General features: G+C 40.3%; 1 protein-coding gene across 1 annotated transcript in view; it reads right to left on the reverse strand.

The window, feature by feature from the left end:
• The window catches only part of LOC144762633 (uncharacterized), a 676,873-nt gene that overhangs the window by 248,291 nt on the left and 414,327 nt on the right, over positions 1–14,255 (reverse strand). Inside the window, exon 3 of the mRNA XM_078647868.1 lies at positions 3,628–3,758. Within this exon, the coding sequence (XP_078503994.1) occupies positions 3,628–3,758 (131 nt within the window). The remainder of the gene's footprint in view (positions 1–3,627; positions 3,759–14,255) is intronic.

The following is a 14,255-nucleotide window of genomic DNA, read 5'->3' on the forward strand; positions in this document are numbered from 1 at the left end:
AAAAATGGTCATCCTTGGTGAGCCAAATGAACAGCCTTACATTAAAACATTCCCTCAGAGCCTGTAATGGAAGAACCACTTCTGAAACCTCCAACAGTTATACTTTTTTTTCGAAATGAACGGGGATCACTACTTGATTACATTTTAATTGATTCTAAATCCTGGGAGAGGGTCTTAGATTTTAGGGTCATCCAACGACATGATAGTGATCACCATGCGCTGGCGTTGGAATTAAAGGGCTTTAATCGAAGGAGCGATAACGTAATGGAAAACCCCATAGATCATAGGTTGACCTTATCTAATTGCAGGCGACAAGCAAGATGGACGGACCTTAGTCAATCCCAAGCCAAAATGAGCTCCCTCTACGAAGTTTTGGTCCCAGTGCTCCAAATAGCTTCCCTCTCATTAAACCAAACAGGGGACGGCGTAGATCTGGAGAGGGTGAAGAAGAACCACGCCAAACTAGAAGAGGTCACATTAGATTTCTTCTATCCCAAAAAAACAAATAGAACAAGAAAGAAGCCCCCCCATCAGTGGTATAATGATCATTGCCGTAAAATGAAAAAAGCTCTGGTATCATCCATCAAGGCCAATGACCGTCCCTCAATTAAACTAGCAAGGACGATATATAAAAAGGCAATTGTAGAAGCAAAGAAAAATTGGGAAACTGAAAGATGGGAGGATCTGAAATGTGTTTTGGGAGCAAGGGACAGGAGGTCATTTTGGAGGGTTGTTAATCTGGATAGCTCTGGTCCTAGGATGCCGGTAGACCCTAATCTGGGAGAGGAAGTTTGGAGGGAATACTCCCTCTATTCTACAGAAGATATAGTGGTCGATGGCACAGACGATGGCTGCCCAATAGGGGTTGATCCTTGCGTTGTCCCAAGGGATGCCAAAGTAGACACTGATGTCCGATGCAATGCAACCATAAGCCTAAAAGAACTCAAGGGAGCTCTATCAAAAATCGCACCCGGGAAAGCTCCGGGCTTAGACAAAATTCCAGGGGACCTCTTTCGCAATTAACCCTCTGTATGGGCGCCTTATTTTTGGGTTCTTTTTAATGCGATAATTCAGGGTATGAAGATTCCCCGGAGTTGATCTGGAGCCGAAATAATTGCGATTTATAAAGAAGGCTCCACACTTTTGCCAAATAATTACAGACCAATCAGCTTGATTGACATCTCACAAAAGGTTTTCGCGCGTGTAGTGCTTATCAGACTCCAATCCTGGATGGAGGAACAGAATATACTTACCTCCCTTCAGGCTGGGTTTAGGGGAAAAATGTCCACTATTGACCAAATTCTTAGGCTCCAGATGCTACATTGGAAGACCGTGTCCTTGGAGGGTGGCAGCCTCTATTTAATATTCGTTGACCTCCGGTCAGCCTTCGATTTGGTCCCTAGGGACAAACTCTGGTCAGTCCTCTATGAAATGGAGGCCACTTCACATATTATCCATCCTATTAAGTTACTACATGAGGAAAACTTTGCGCAAATTAGGTATGGCAAGGATGGGAACCTTACTGCATCAATTCCAATCAAGCGTGGAGTACGCCAAGGCTGCGTGCTAGCCCCCACCTTGTTTAGTCTTTATAGCAATGGTTTAATAGAGTATTTAGCAACAGTAAAAGATCTCGATGCCCCTAAACTAGCCTCCCACCCAATATCTGCAATGATGTTTGTGGATGACACCCTGTTGGTGTCAAAATCCCCTATGGGGATTCAGAGGGTTCTCGATAAATTTGAATTTTTCTGTAGGCAAAGGGGCTTGGAAATCAATCTGCCGAAAACCAAATTTATGGCGTTTACCTGCCCTAAAAGTACAAGATCTAACCCTATACTAACAGGGAAACCCCTAGAAAGAGTTATTTCATTCGACTACCTTGGGGTAACAATATCAGAAACAATGGAGTGGGGGTCCAAATAAAAAAATCAGCTCTTAAATTAACGCAATCTTCAGGAGGCATCATGAAGGTCTTTTGCAAATCTAGCCAGAAATTATTGAGCCCGCCCATCGAAATCTATAAAGTACAAGCACGGGGTGGGGCACTATATGGCGCAGAACTCTGGGGGCATGTAAATCATGAGAATCTCACCCAGGTAGAGAACAGTTTCCTGAGACAGCTAGTAAATCTCCCAAGGAGCACCCCCCTTATTCCTTTACGTTTAGATCTGGGCCTTTCGGCAATTGCGGACATAATAGCTCTGAAACCTTTACTTTACTGGCGTAGACTCTGGGTCACCCACGAACTTTCATCATATAGAGAGAAATTAACCTGCCAGGGGCTGCTAGACTCCCGTGGTTTGCTTATATCAAACAGTGGCTGGTTCGTCTTGGATTGGATGATTTGTGGGACCATCCAGATACCGTCTGTCCCAGCCTCCCCAGGAAATTATTGAAGGCATACTACGACGAGTATAAATTATCTCAACTTCATAGTTGCCCCCGAACTGGTAGATTAACTACAGCTTTCCTTGAAATCAAAGATAGGCTAAGCTTTGAACCGATTTGAGATGAAATCAAACCGGAAGCGGCCAAGAAGCTATACCTCCAGTTCAGATACAGGACTTTTCCTCTTCGATGTTTTACTTATAATTGGGGGAATGTGCAAAGCGCAAATTGCCCTGTGTGTGATTGTACTGAGGAGACTATTCCGCATGTTTTATTCATCTGTCCTGCCTATCAAAAGGCAAGGAAACGATGGTTGGTCCAGATTTGTAGGAACATAGGCACTAGATGTTGTTCTGAGGCTCTCAGGATACTGAAGTACGATACCAGTATCTCGATAGTGTACTCAGTTGCAGGGTTCCTACATTCTATGTGGTGCACGCGCCGAAAACATCTGAAAGCGTAAGTGAGGAGTCAATGGGCCGTCTTCCATGTTGTATGTGAATCATTCCATCAGGAGTAGGATAACAATTATAATATTTTAGTCTGTTAGTTTAATTTAGGCCTCGTTCATAGTAGAATAACTTATGATTGTCGCTGGCCCCAGACCCCAGTGTAGGAAACCTTGATTCCTAGGTACCACATCTGAAGAACGATAGAGTATAGGTCATCCCTTTTTAGTATGTCTGTAAAGTAAATGTTTTTAGGTAATGTATTTATTTATTTAGCATATTTGCACTCCCAGAGTATGGAGCACCATAGACTGCCACAAACAAACCCTCACTTGTTGCACCTTCCTATGATAAATTAACTTGACGGGCATTTTCTCTTATTTTTATTGTTGTAATTTTCAAATGTAATGCTATGTTGTGTGATTGTACTTTTTGAGGTTATGTTAACCGAAATAAAGTCTTTTTGATGATGATGATGATGATGACAATGGAAGAATGGCAGGAGAGGATCCGTGCTAGTTTCAAAATTTTAGGTGGGGCTGGTTTGAACATTTTTGCCAGAGCGCTTTTGGTTCTCAGTTTGGCCTTGAACATAAAGAAGGAAGGTTCCTTGCTGAACAATGCTTGTATTAATAGCCAAAATATTTAACCGACATTGTGTAATAAATGCATTTAACCTGAAAACTGTTGAGTGATTAGAATGATCAGATAATTAAGTACCCAGTAGGGAATGAGCAAAGTGCCACGCTTCTCTTGCATTGAACGTTTCAGACTCATGTTGACTTACCTTAGGGTTTGTAATTGGGAGGGATATAAAATAGTTCGGTCGGGATTTCTTTTCTTTGAGATCCTCTTTACTCTTCTTTTTATCTTTTTGTTTTCTCTTCTGATTTGCTGTTTTGCCGGATTTGTTAGGAACTAAAAACATGCAAGGAACAAAAAATAGTACTCTTTGAAGAATCAGTCTATATAAATGTAAACAACAGATGTATATACTCTTTTATATAAAAGTACTGATGTATTTTTATTCTGTATAACTGGAAAGGATAATAAACCAAAACAGTTGTGTGGTTAACATTTGTGCTAAAGCGACCTCGAATTCTGCAACACTATACATAAGCTGACTGAGAAAAAAAGAAAAATGTATTTATTTATCGTCTTCATTCCTATTTATGCAATACTCTTATCACATGGGTCTCGTATTTACGCGATCTAGATTTCTTATAGGCCATGTGCGACGGGAGGAGGGGTAGGTACTTCTGAACTAGTTGAATATGGTTGGTGGTGTGTTAGTGGTTGCTCGTGGGAGAGGTGAAGGACGGTCAAATGATGTAAATACTTACCTGTGTCCTAAGCTGCAGGAATTAAGCCCTAAATATAAGGTACCTGGGACTGGACTTCTGATGCAATAATATCGTACCTGGAAATTCCGAGACAGAGAGGCGCTGAAATCTTCATTACAGACCCATAAGGAAATTGCCTATTAGGAATGGGGATTTAGGCGGAGCCTGGAGCTGACCAAGATTGCCGGCCCCTGCTAAAGCTATGAAGTGGCACCAGCCCTGCTTCTTTGCCCTACTGCTCTGGGGGTCTGTAGTGAATCTGGTTTTCACAAAAAGGACAGATCCTAACTGCAACATACCCCTTAGGATGAGGTAAGACCCAGCACTCACCCAAGGCAGGGTACTTTTACCACTACACCCTTAAATATTATACACTTTTGAGCATGTAATGAATGTCTTACAACCCCTTGCACAGCAAGACTTCAACACAAAACAAACAGCACCTTTTGAAAAGGGGTTTTATTTAACAGAGTGCAAAGACAATTTTTTTTAGACTAAAGCTTTGGGTTTATTACATAATACTCTCTAAACAAAGACTGTCTCAGATGACAAATGCATAAGATTCAAATATATGTGACAAACTATAATCTAAATGCATAAATAATACTGATTAATACTCAATACATTTATGAATAATACTGATTAATAAACAAGCAGCAACTGATATAAGATACATGCAAGAGATCAGGAAGATATATATATATATTCACTGAAAAACCATAGGTTAGAGACCATATATAGTTAGCTGGACATTTTATTGACATAAAACCAATGAAATTCCATATATAGTTAGTTGCACTAACTATATATCGCGCACCCGCAATCCACTGCTGATCATGTCACATATTACATCATTCATGACATGGTCAGTGACATCACTGATGACATCACTGATGACATCTCAAATGACATCACTGATGACATCACTGATGACATCTCAAATGACATCACTGATGACATCACTGATGATATCTCATTTGACATGACTGATCACATCACTGATGACATCATTCATGTGATAATACGATGAACCTCTTCAGACTCTAATATAACCTTAGATACACTCAGTGTAAACAGACCCTCACAGACTGTCACTCATCCATAGAGTTACACACACACCTAGTCAGTCATGCAAAGAATCAATCACACCTCCATTTTCTCAACTATACAGTTATACACACCTTACTTATTCAAACATATACTAACACATATTTACTCTCTTATACAATCCCGGATACAAGTTCACAATGATCCATACAGCCACTCACACATTCACTGGCTCTTATGCACAGTTATTTATATATGTCAACTCTCAAATGTACTGTGTTTTACATATGTACTTACTTTGACATGTAGCACTGAGATATCCATTCACTCACCAATACACTCATGCACACAGTCAACCGCCCATACAGCTGTTTCCACATGCAGTTTTGAACCCATACATCTAGTGAATCAACTGCTCACACATCTATGCACAGAGTCATACACCTCCCAGCCACCCACACACACACACTCAGTCTCCCATACAAATACTTGGGCAACCAATCAATAACCCATATAGTTACTCATATAGCTACTGATCAACACATGCAGCAGTTTACAGAACAACAGATATAATGATGCACAAATTAAGACAGTTTAGTCACTAACCCATGCACTCAGTGAGACACATTTAATCACTCACTCATACAGTCAGTCATGCACCTACTAAATCCTTCATCCAGACACTTATAAATCCACTCATTCTTCAATATGTAAGACATATTTTAACTTTACAGAAACATACAGTCACTGGATGATGTCATCAGTGATGTCATTTGAGATGTCATCAGTGATGTCATCAGTGATGTAATTTGAGATGTCATCAGTGATGTCACTGACCATGTCATGAATGATGTAATATGTGACATGATCAGCAGTGGATTGCGGGTGCGCGATATATAGTTAGTGCAACTAACTATATATGGAATTTCATTGGTTTTATGTCAATAAAATGTCCAGCTAACTATATATGGTCTCTAACCTATGGTTTTTTCAGTGAATTTTTAAGGTTTTGTAAATGCAAATTCCTAACTATATATGGTCTATAACCTATGGTTTTTTCAGTGAATTTCATTGGTTTTTTAAAAGCTAATATCTATAGCTGTAAAATATATTCTTTATTACGTGACGTATCACGTAGCCACGTGAGACGCCTCATGACGCGTCGCATAACCGTGACGTATCGGCTCTGCAGCGCAAACAAAACCCGTAACGTAAGCGCGCTTACAGATATATATATTTTTTTTAACCTTAATTAGACAAAATCCACACGTGCACATATCTTGAGGCCTTGCAAAGGCACATCAAACAAACAGTCCCTACAATTTTGCCAAGTTTGCTGGAAATCTATTCCCTTAATTTTTTTTACTGTTTCTCTTGGTTTTCCCCTTGTTACGCTTACCAGGACGCTACCCGGTACGCAAACCGGACGCTCCAAAAACACAAGATGGCGGACTCCCGTTACGCTGCCGGTTAGCTGCCCGGTTCGCGTACCGGGAAGCGCCTCTACCGCGAAATTTTTTTTTTATTTTTTGCCCCGCGGGGGACTTTAATATCCCCCTCATCAATCCTAGGGGGTCAAGAGGGGTCTACCTTGCCCCTTTCCTTCATTTCCCCCTTCGTTTTTCACCACATCTTGTCTCTCGATCCTACCGAGAGACAAGATGGCGGCCGCTCCGGACTGTTTAGAATGTTGACAGACACCGGAGAGCCAATCAGCTTCGCTTCGCGAAGTTCCGTGACGCGTCCGGTACGCGAACCGGGGCGCTAACCGGAGCGCTGTCACAGATATATATATTTTTTTAAACGTTAATTTCTCAAAATGCACTGGAGCACATATATTGAGACATAGCAAAGGCACGTCGGGCAAACCATATCTACAATTTTGCCAAGTTTCATGTAAATCCATTCAGCCGTTCGAGCTAAAAGTGAGTCCAACCGCCCTAAGGAAAAATGAATGGGAAAAACGCGTTTTGGGACCCCCCCTTTTTTCTCGGCCCCCCCTTAACGAAACCCCCCCAAATTTTCAGGGGCTGCTCAGAAACAAAATGTGCCATTTTCTTGAAAATACCCGTAACGTAAGCGCGCTTACAGATATATATATATTTTTTAACCTTAATAAGACAAAATCCACACGTGCACATATCTTGAGGCCTTGCAAAGGCACATCAAACAAACAGTCCCTACAATTTTGCCAAGTTTGCTGGAAATCTATTCCCTTCATTTTTTTTTTACTGTTTCTCTTGGTTTTCCCCTTGTTACTCTTACCGGGACGCTACCCGGTACGTGAACCGGACGCTCCAAAAACACAAGATGGCGGACTCCCGTTACGCTGCCGGTTAGCTGCCCGGTTCGTGTACCGGGAAGCGCCTCTACCGCAATGTTTTTTTTTTTTTTTGCCCCGTGGGGCACTTTAATATCCCCCTCATCAATCCTAGGGGGTCAAGAGGGGTCTACCTTGCCCCCTTTCCTTCATTTCCCCCTTCGTTTTTCACCACATCTTGTCTCTCGATCCTACCGAGAGACAAGATGGCGGCCGCTCCGGACTGTTTAGAATGTTGACAGACACCGGAGAGCCAATCAGCTTCGCTTCGCGAAGTTCCGTGACGCGTCCGGTACGCGAACCGGGGCGCTAACCGGAGCGCTGTCACAGATATATATATTTTTTAAAACGTTAATTTCTCAAAATCCACTGGAGCACATATATTGAGACATAGCAAAGGCACGTCGGGCAAACCATATCTACAATTTTGCCAAGTTTCATGTAAATCCATTCAGCCGTTCGAGCTAAAAGTGAGTCCAACCGCCCTATGGAAAAATGAATGGGAAAAACGCGTTTTGGGACCCCCCTTTTTTCTTGGCACCCCCTTAACGAAACCCCCCCAAATTTCCAGGGGCTGCTCGGAAGCAAAATGTGCCATTTTCCTGAAAATTTCAGCCAATTCCGTCCACAAACGCCAAAGTTATTAGACATAGAATTTTCAGAAATCCCATAGAGAAAAAATCCTGAAAATTCTATGTCTAATAACTTTGGCGTTTGTGGACGGAATTGGCTAACATTTTCAGGAAAATTGAACATTTTGTTTCTGAGCAGCCACTGAAAATTTGGGGGGGGTTCGTCAAGGGGGGCCGAGAAAAAAGGGGGTCCCAAAACGCGTTTTTCCCATGTTAATTTCCATAGAGCGGTTGGCCTCACTTTTAGCCCGAATGGCTGAATGGATTTGCACGAAACTTGGCAAAATTGTAGGGACTGTTACCCTGATGTGCCTTTGCTAGGTCTCAATATATGTGCTCCAGTGGATTTTGATAAATTAACGTTCAAAAAAATATATATATCTGTGACAGCGCTCCGGGTAGCGCTCCGGTTCGCGTACCTGACGCGTAACGGAACTTCGCGAAGCGAAGCTGATTGGCTCTCCGGTGTCTGTCAACATTCTAAACAGTCCGGAGCGGCCGCCATCTTGTCTCTCGGTAGGATCGAGAGACAAGAGGAGGCCAAAACAAAGGTGGAAATGACCATAAGGGGGCCTAGTAGATCCTCCCTGACCCCCTAGGTTTGATGTGGAGGCTTTAAAAGGGCCTCGCGGGGCAAAAAAAAATAATATTTTTTTTCTTTGTTTTTGCGTGGGGAGCGCCCGGTACGCGCACCGGGAAGCGGTCCGAGGAGCGTACTGTGAGGAAAAAAGAAAGACAGGGTATAAACATATTGGCAATTTTGTTATAAATGGAAGGCAGTTCTGAAAAGAACTGTTTTTTTATTCTTTTTCTTTTTTTTCTTTTTTTATGAATTTTCTAAACAATTTTTTGATTTTTTTTTGATTTTTGAAAACTATTTTGTGGTTTTTTTGGTTTTTTTTAGGGGAAATAACAAAAAAGCAGGGTTTGAACATGTCTCAACAGGAGCAAAAAAAAATAAAAAGGATTCATTGTTTTCTCATCTTGTTGCATTTATGATTTTCTCCAGCTCGGTTAATCAAAGTAATACTCTTCTCTTCATAACAAATAATTCCTCCACAATATATACAAACTTTTTTGTAGTGTTCAAAAGGAGCTTGAATATTGTGGATTATTTCTCAGCCTTCTGGTCCGGCGAATGAGCTTTGTCCACTGGAGGTGCTGGGGATGACATCTGGGGGGTTGGCAGCAAGATCCCTTACTTGTGCTTGGGAAAGATTATTAGGATGCCATCGCTCCATGTGGCGAATCATTGTATGATTTCCAAAGCTGTATTTCTTGTTGGGGTTGCCACGAGAAAGTATATTTTTACATATCAAACAAGACACCTGGGGTGCATTGACCTTCTTTTGTCCAGGTGGAATTAAAAAAAATTGCCATATGTAGTGCTCTTTAATATGGCTCTGCCTTGGTGTTTCTGGCAGGAACTGCCTTACTTGCTCTTCCTCCTCCTCCTCCTCTTCGTCCTCATTATCTTCCTCTCTACCAAAGTCCAGTGTTGGTGGTGGTCCTTTTGGTGGTGGTGGTGGTTGCTGAGAAGCACCAGCTGCAGCTATTACAGAAGCCATTGTGAAAAATAGGTCTTGCTCTCTGGAAGTAGAAAGTAAGAATGAGGTAAAAAGAAGGAGGGGTTTTCATCATTTGGGAAAAAAAATAGTTCTAAACCAATGAAAAGTGTTATTTTTAGGTCACATGACCTAGCCTAACAACATTAGGAAACCAAAAGTGAAATGAACCAATGAAAAGTGTTATTAACAAGTCACATGACAAGTCACATGACCTGCTATGCTTACGTTACGCGCTCCGCGCCGCGCCCCGGATCGCTTCCGGGAAGCTGCGCTTCGCGCTTTGCTTTGCGGACTAAAGCGCTTCCGGGTGCGCTAACGCGGCGCGTCATATGACGCATTACGCGACAACGCGTTACGCGACGCGTCACGATGTTGCTTTCTAAAGCGATTGTTGCGCAAACGGTACGCGCACCGGGAAGCGGTCTGGGGAGCGTACTATAAGGAAAAAAGAATGATAGACTTTTCAAATATTGTATGTTTATTGATTGTTCGTTTTGTTGTTTTTTTATTTTTTTTATTTATTTTTTAAGCAATTTTTTATTATTGTGATTGTTTTTCAAAATTTAATAAAATGTTTAACATTTCACTGTCTGAAATGTCGTTATTTTCATTGAACATAACTTGTAACGTTTGAGTGTGTAAAATATCCTCATTTTCAAGGAGGAAATCTACTGATTGTACACATTGCAGTAGTTCTTGGTCCCAAGAATCATCCATAAATTCAATGTCATTTGGGTCAATGTTTTCTTGGTTGGTCTCTGCAAGGACAATTTCAAATTACACTTTCTGTTCGCCTTCCATTTTGCCTGAAATTTGCATAAGAAAAAAAATATATTAGTAGAGATAGGGCACTGTTGGGATTAATTTTAGATAGGCAGTTTTTAACAGTGAATTTATCTTTGGGCAGTGTATAGTATCAGAGTGGAAGTAGGAATATAAAAAAGTGTATGTGATTTAACCTAAGTAAATTCTTAATTATACAAGACAAGTCTAAATCCATCCATAACTATAATAGAGAAGTCTATCTAAATCTATAACTACTACAGAGGGATAGTATATAACTATCAGAAAAAGTTTACTATATTAACTTAAAGTGCACAATATACTTCAATTTTTAAAATAACAACTTACCTTTAAAAAGAAGTTGAAGTTATTAGTGAAAATCCTATTGAAATGTACACCAGGAAGTAGTAGTCAAAATGGCTATGTTTCCTTCTCTTCCTTTATATATATTCAGGTACATAACCAATCAAATGTCAGGTAAAAAAAAATAGAAAATGAAAATAACATTTTAATTGGTTGTCAATTCCAACACTTCAGATGTGTTTTGTGAAGTAATTTACCTCAGGGTATTTAGAGAGGTCTACAGGCTAAATGGCTAAATGGAATTCCAACCAAATTTGTGAAAATGGTAGGGATTGGTATGTAGTATGAGCAAATCTATATTTGGTGAAAGTGTCTACAGAGTTTCTTCTGTAAATTACTTTCCCACCTTTTTTAATGGAGCGCTTCCCGGTGAGCGCCCCGGTACGCGAACCTGCAGCGTTACGGGAGTCCACCATTTTGTGTTTCGGTCGAATTAAAATACAAGATGGAGGGCAAATAATGTTCAGAATGGGTAGAAGGGGGCACGGTAGACGTATCTTGACCCCCTAGGTTTTCTGAGGGTGGCTGAGGAGGCCCATATGTGCGGAAAAAAAACATTTTTTTAAAAAATTTCGCGCGGTTAGCTTCCGGTTCGCGTACCGGGTAGCGCTCCGGGGAGCGTACTTTGTTGAAAATTAGTGAAAAATGTTAGAGTAAAATAATAATTGTGAGTGATAAGATGTAGGGTAGCTCTGAGAAGAGCTTTTGGGTTTATGGTACATTTAGGTACTTATAAGTAGGTACCAATGCACAGTCTTAAATTCAAAATGAAAACTCTGTTGCCCTCATCTGAGAAGTGAACTCCATCTCCTCTGTAGATATCTTGCATGTAATAACGCAAGTTATTGTTGTACATGGAGCCCATTCTATGGTCTCTCATGTAAGCTGAAACAGATTTGTTTACATGCTTCCTCGACTTCTCAATTTGTGGACAAAATTGGTTCGACCACCTCCATTTCTGTCTTTGGCATATATTTGAATATACCAAGGCAGTTTGAGGAAAAAGTGCCATCAATTGCTCAAAGGTGTCCTTTAAAAGCATTTCCAGACCTACACCAGTCAAAGTGCCCAAGTCATTACCTCCACAGTGCAAAATTAACAGGTCAGGTTTAGGCAAATGCATAAAGGTTTTCACCAATGGTATCAATTGGTGACATTTTAATCCTCTGTGGCCAAACCACTTAATTTCCACATCTTGTAAATTGAGGTTAGGTAAATTTCTATTCTCAGCATACCTTTGAGCCCAGTAGATGTAACTATGTCCAACAATCCAGACAGAAAACATGGTGAGAGAAGGTTCTGCTGCAGTCAGATGAAGTGTGGCAATGAAATGGCAGTTGGAAAAATAAGAGTTTAAAATGAAAAAAACTGTGGAGTTTCTGTGTTAATGAAGCAGTAGCAGTGATTGGTGGATTTTGATTGCTGAAAACAGAAAGTTAGGGTGCATGGATGAGTTCTTTGAAAGATGTAATTTGAATGGTCAAGAAAAAATCATTTAATGAAAGAAATCATTTAATGAAAGATTGCACTGGATACGCAGGTGCACTGAGAGTTCAGAGTTCAACTGAAACATTGTTGTGTGAACTTGCAAACATCAGAGGTCTTTCAGGAGGTGGTTGCTATGCAAAAAAGGCAGAAAGGGCAGAGGGGGGAAGGGTGTTGATTTGAAAAAAGTGAGGGAAGAGTTTTGATTGGGTGACATGAGAGATATGTGTGATGAATTACAGGTTTTCTGTGCTTTTTATGGCTGCAGACTCTGGAGTGCATACCTTTTGCTCTGCTAAAGACAATTTGGTGTGTTTCTGAGACTGTTTTAAAACTCATAAAGTATTTGCTAAGGTGAGAAAAGATTCATTTAATTTAGATAGAGAATAGTATGGTTTAGGGAGAACATTATGAAGAAAGTTGTGTATTTAAAATTTTGATTTGTGTCAAGTGTTTTACAAATAGATTTTGTTGCTTTGTGTTACATAGCCATGTTAAAAGTGACGCAAAAAAACTGCAAGGGTCTTACAAAAATGCTTTCATGTGTCTTAGGGTATTTTAACTCACTTCCCCATAAATGTATGAATATAATTGCATTACAAGTTGTGTTTAAAAACGTTTTTTTGAAATCATTTAGGTTTCTTGATATGTACTGCTAGAGCTTCATAGGTTGCTTGGGGCATACTTATAAGGCCTTTGTGTCTCTCTGATGTTATTTTTCCCATTTTAATTTAAGACCTTTCCCTGTGGTGCAAGGTCCTTGTAAATACGCTCCCTTCTGTGCTTGGCAAATTTAGATCTTGATTATTTGACTTACATAGCCATGTTAAAAGTGATCTAAAAATGGAGCAAGGGCTTAAAAAAAAACGATTTCATGTGTCTTAGGGCATTTTAAGTCACTTCCCCTTGAATGTAGGTATATAATTTATTTAGATGATGTGTTTAAAAACGATTTTTGAAATCAATTAGGTTTCTTGATATGTACTGCTAGAGCTTCATAGGTTGCTTGGGGCATATTTATAAGGCCTTTGTGTCTCTCTGATGTTATTTTTCCCATTTTAATTTAAGACCTTTCCCTGTGGTGCAAGGTCCTTGTAAATACGCCCCCATCTGTGCTTGGCAAAATTAGATCTACATTATTTGACTTACATAGCCATGTTAAAAGTGATCTAAAAATGGAGCAAGGGCTTAAAAAAAACGCTTTCATGTGTCTTAGGGTATTTTAAGTAACTTCCCCATGAATGTATGAATATAATTGCTTTACAAGTTGTGTTTAAAAACGTTTTTTGAAATCAATTAGGTTTCTTGATATGTAATGCTAGAGGTTCATAGGTTGCTTGGGGCATATTTATAAGGCCTTTGAGTCTCTCTGATGTTATTTTTCCCATTTTAATTTAAGACCTTTCCCTGTGGTGCAAGGTCCTTGTAAATACGCCCCCATCTGTGCTTGGCAAATTAAGATTTTGATTATTTGACTTACATAGCAATGTTCCATACAGTTCTAACCTTCTGCGTAGTCTTTGATATGCTAGACTCCATCTGCACTATGAGATACCTAAGCAAAGGAAACACAGGTGATGTGATTGTGAAATGAGGAAAAGAAACTCCACATTTTTCAATTACATCACATGTGTTTCCTAAGTTTACGAATGACATTGTGCAGAAGAGGTTTAGGTCTGTCCACAGACACAGAAAAGGTCTGGCCTTTGTTCAAGAGTGAAGTGGACATGACTTACTTCATTGGTAGGCTTTCACATGTATTATCTCCTCTGTACTCTTCAACAAGCGTAAATTTCATCTGCAACCCTGAGTAGGCCTCACCTCAAACAAACCTCTGGATAGGCCACACCTTATCGTCATCCTGGATCAATCAT

The sequence above is a fragment of the Lissotriton helveticus genome, chromosome 6, assembly GCF_964261635.1.
Source record: "Lissotriton helveticus chromosome 6, aLisHel1.1, whole genome shotgun sequence".
In the NCBI taxonomy this organism is placed as follows: Eukaryota; Metazoa; Chordata; class Amphibia; order Caudata; family Salamandridae; genus Lissotriton; species Lissotriton helveticus.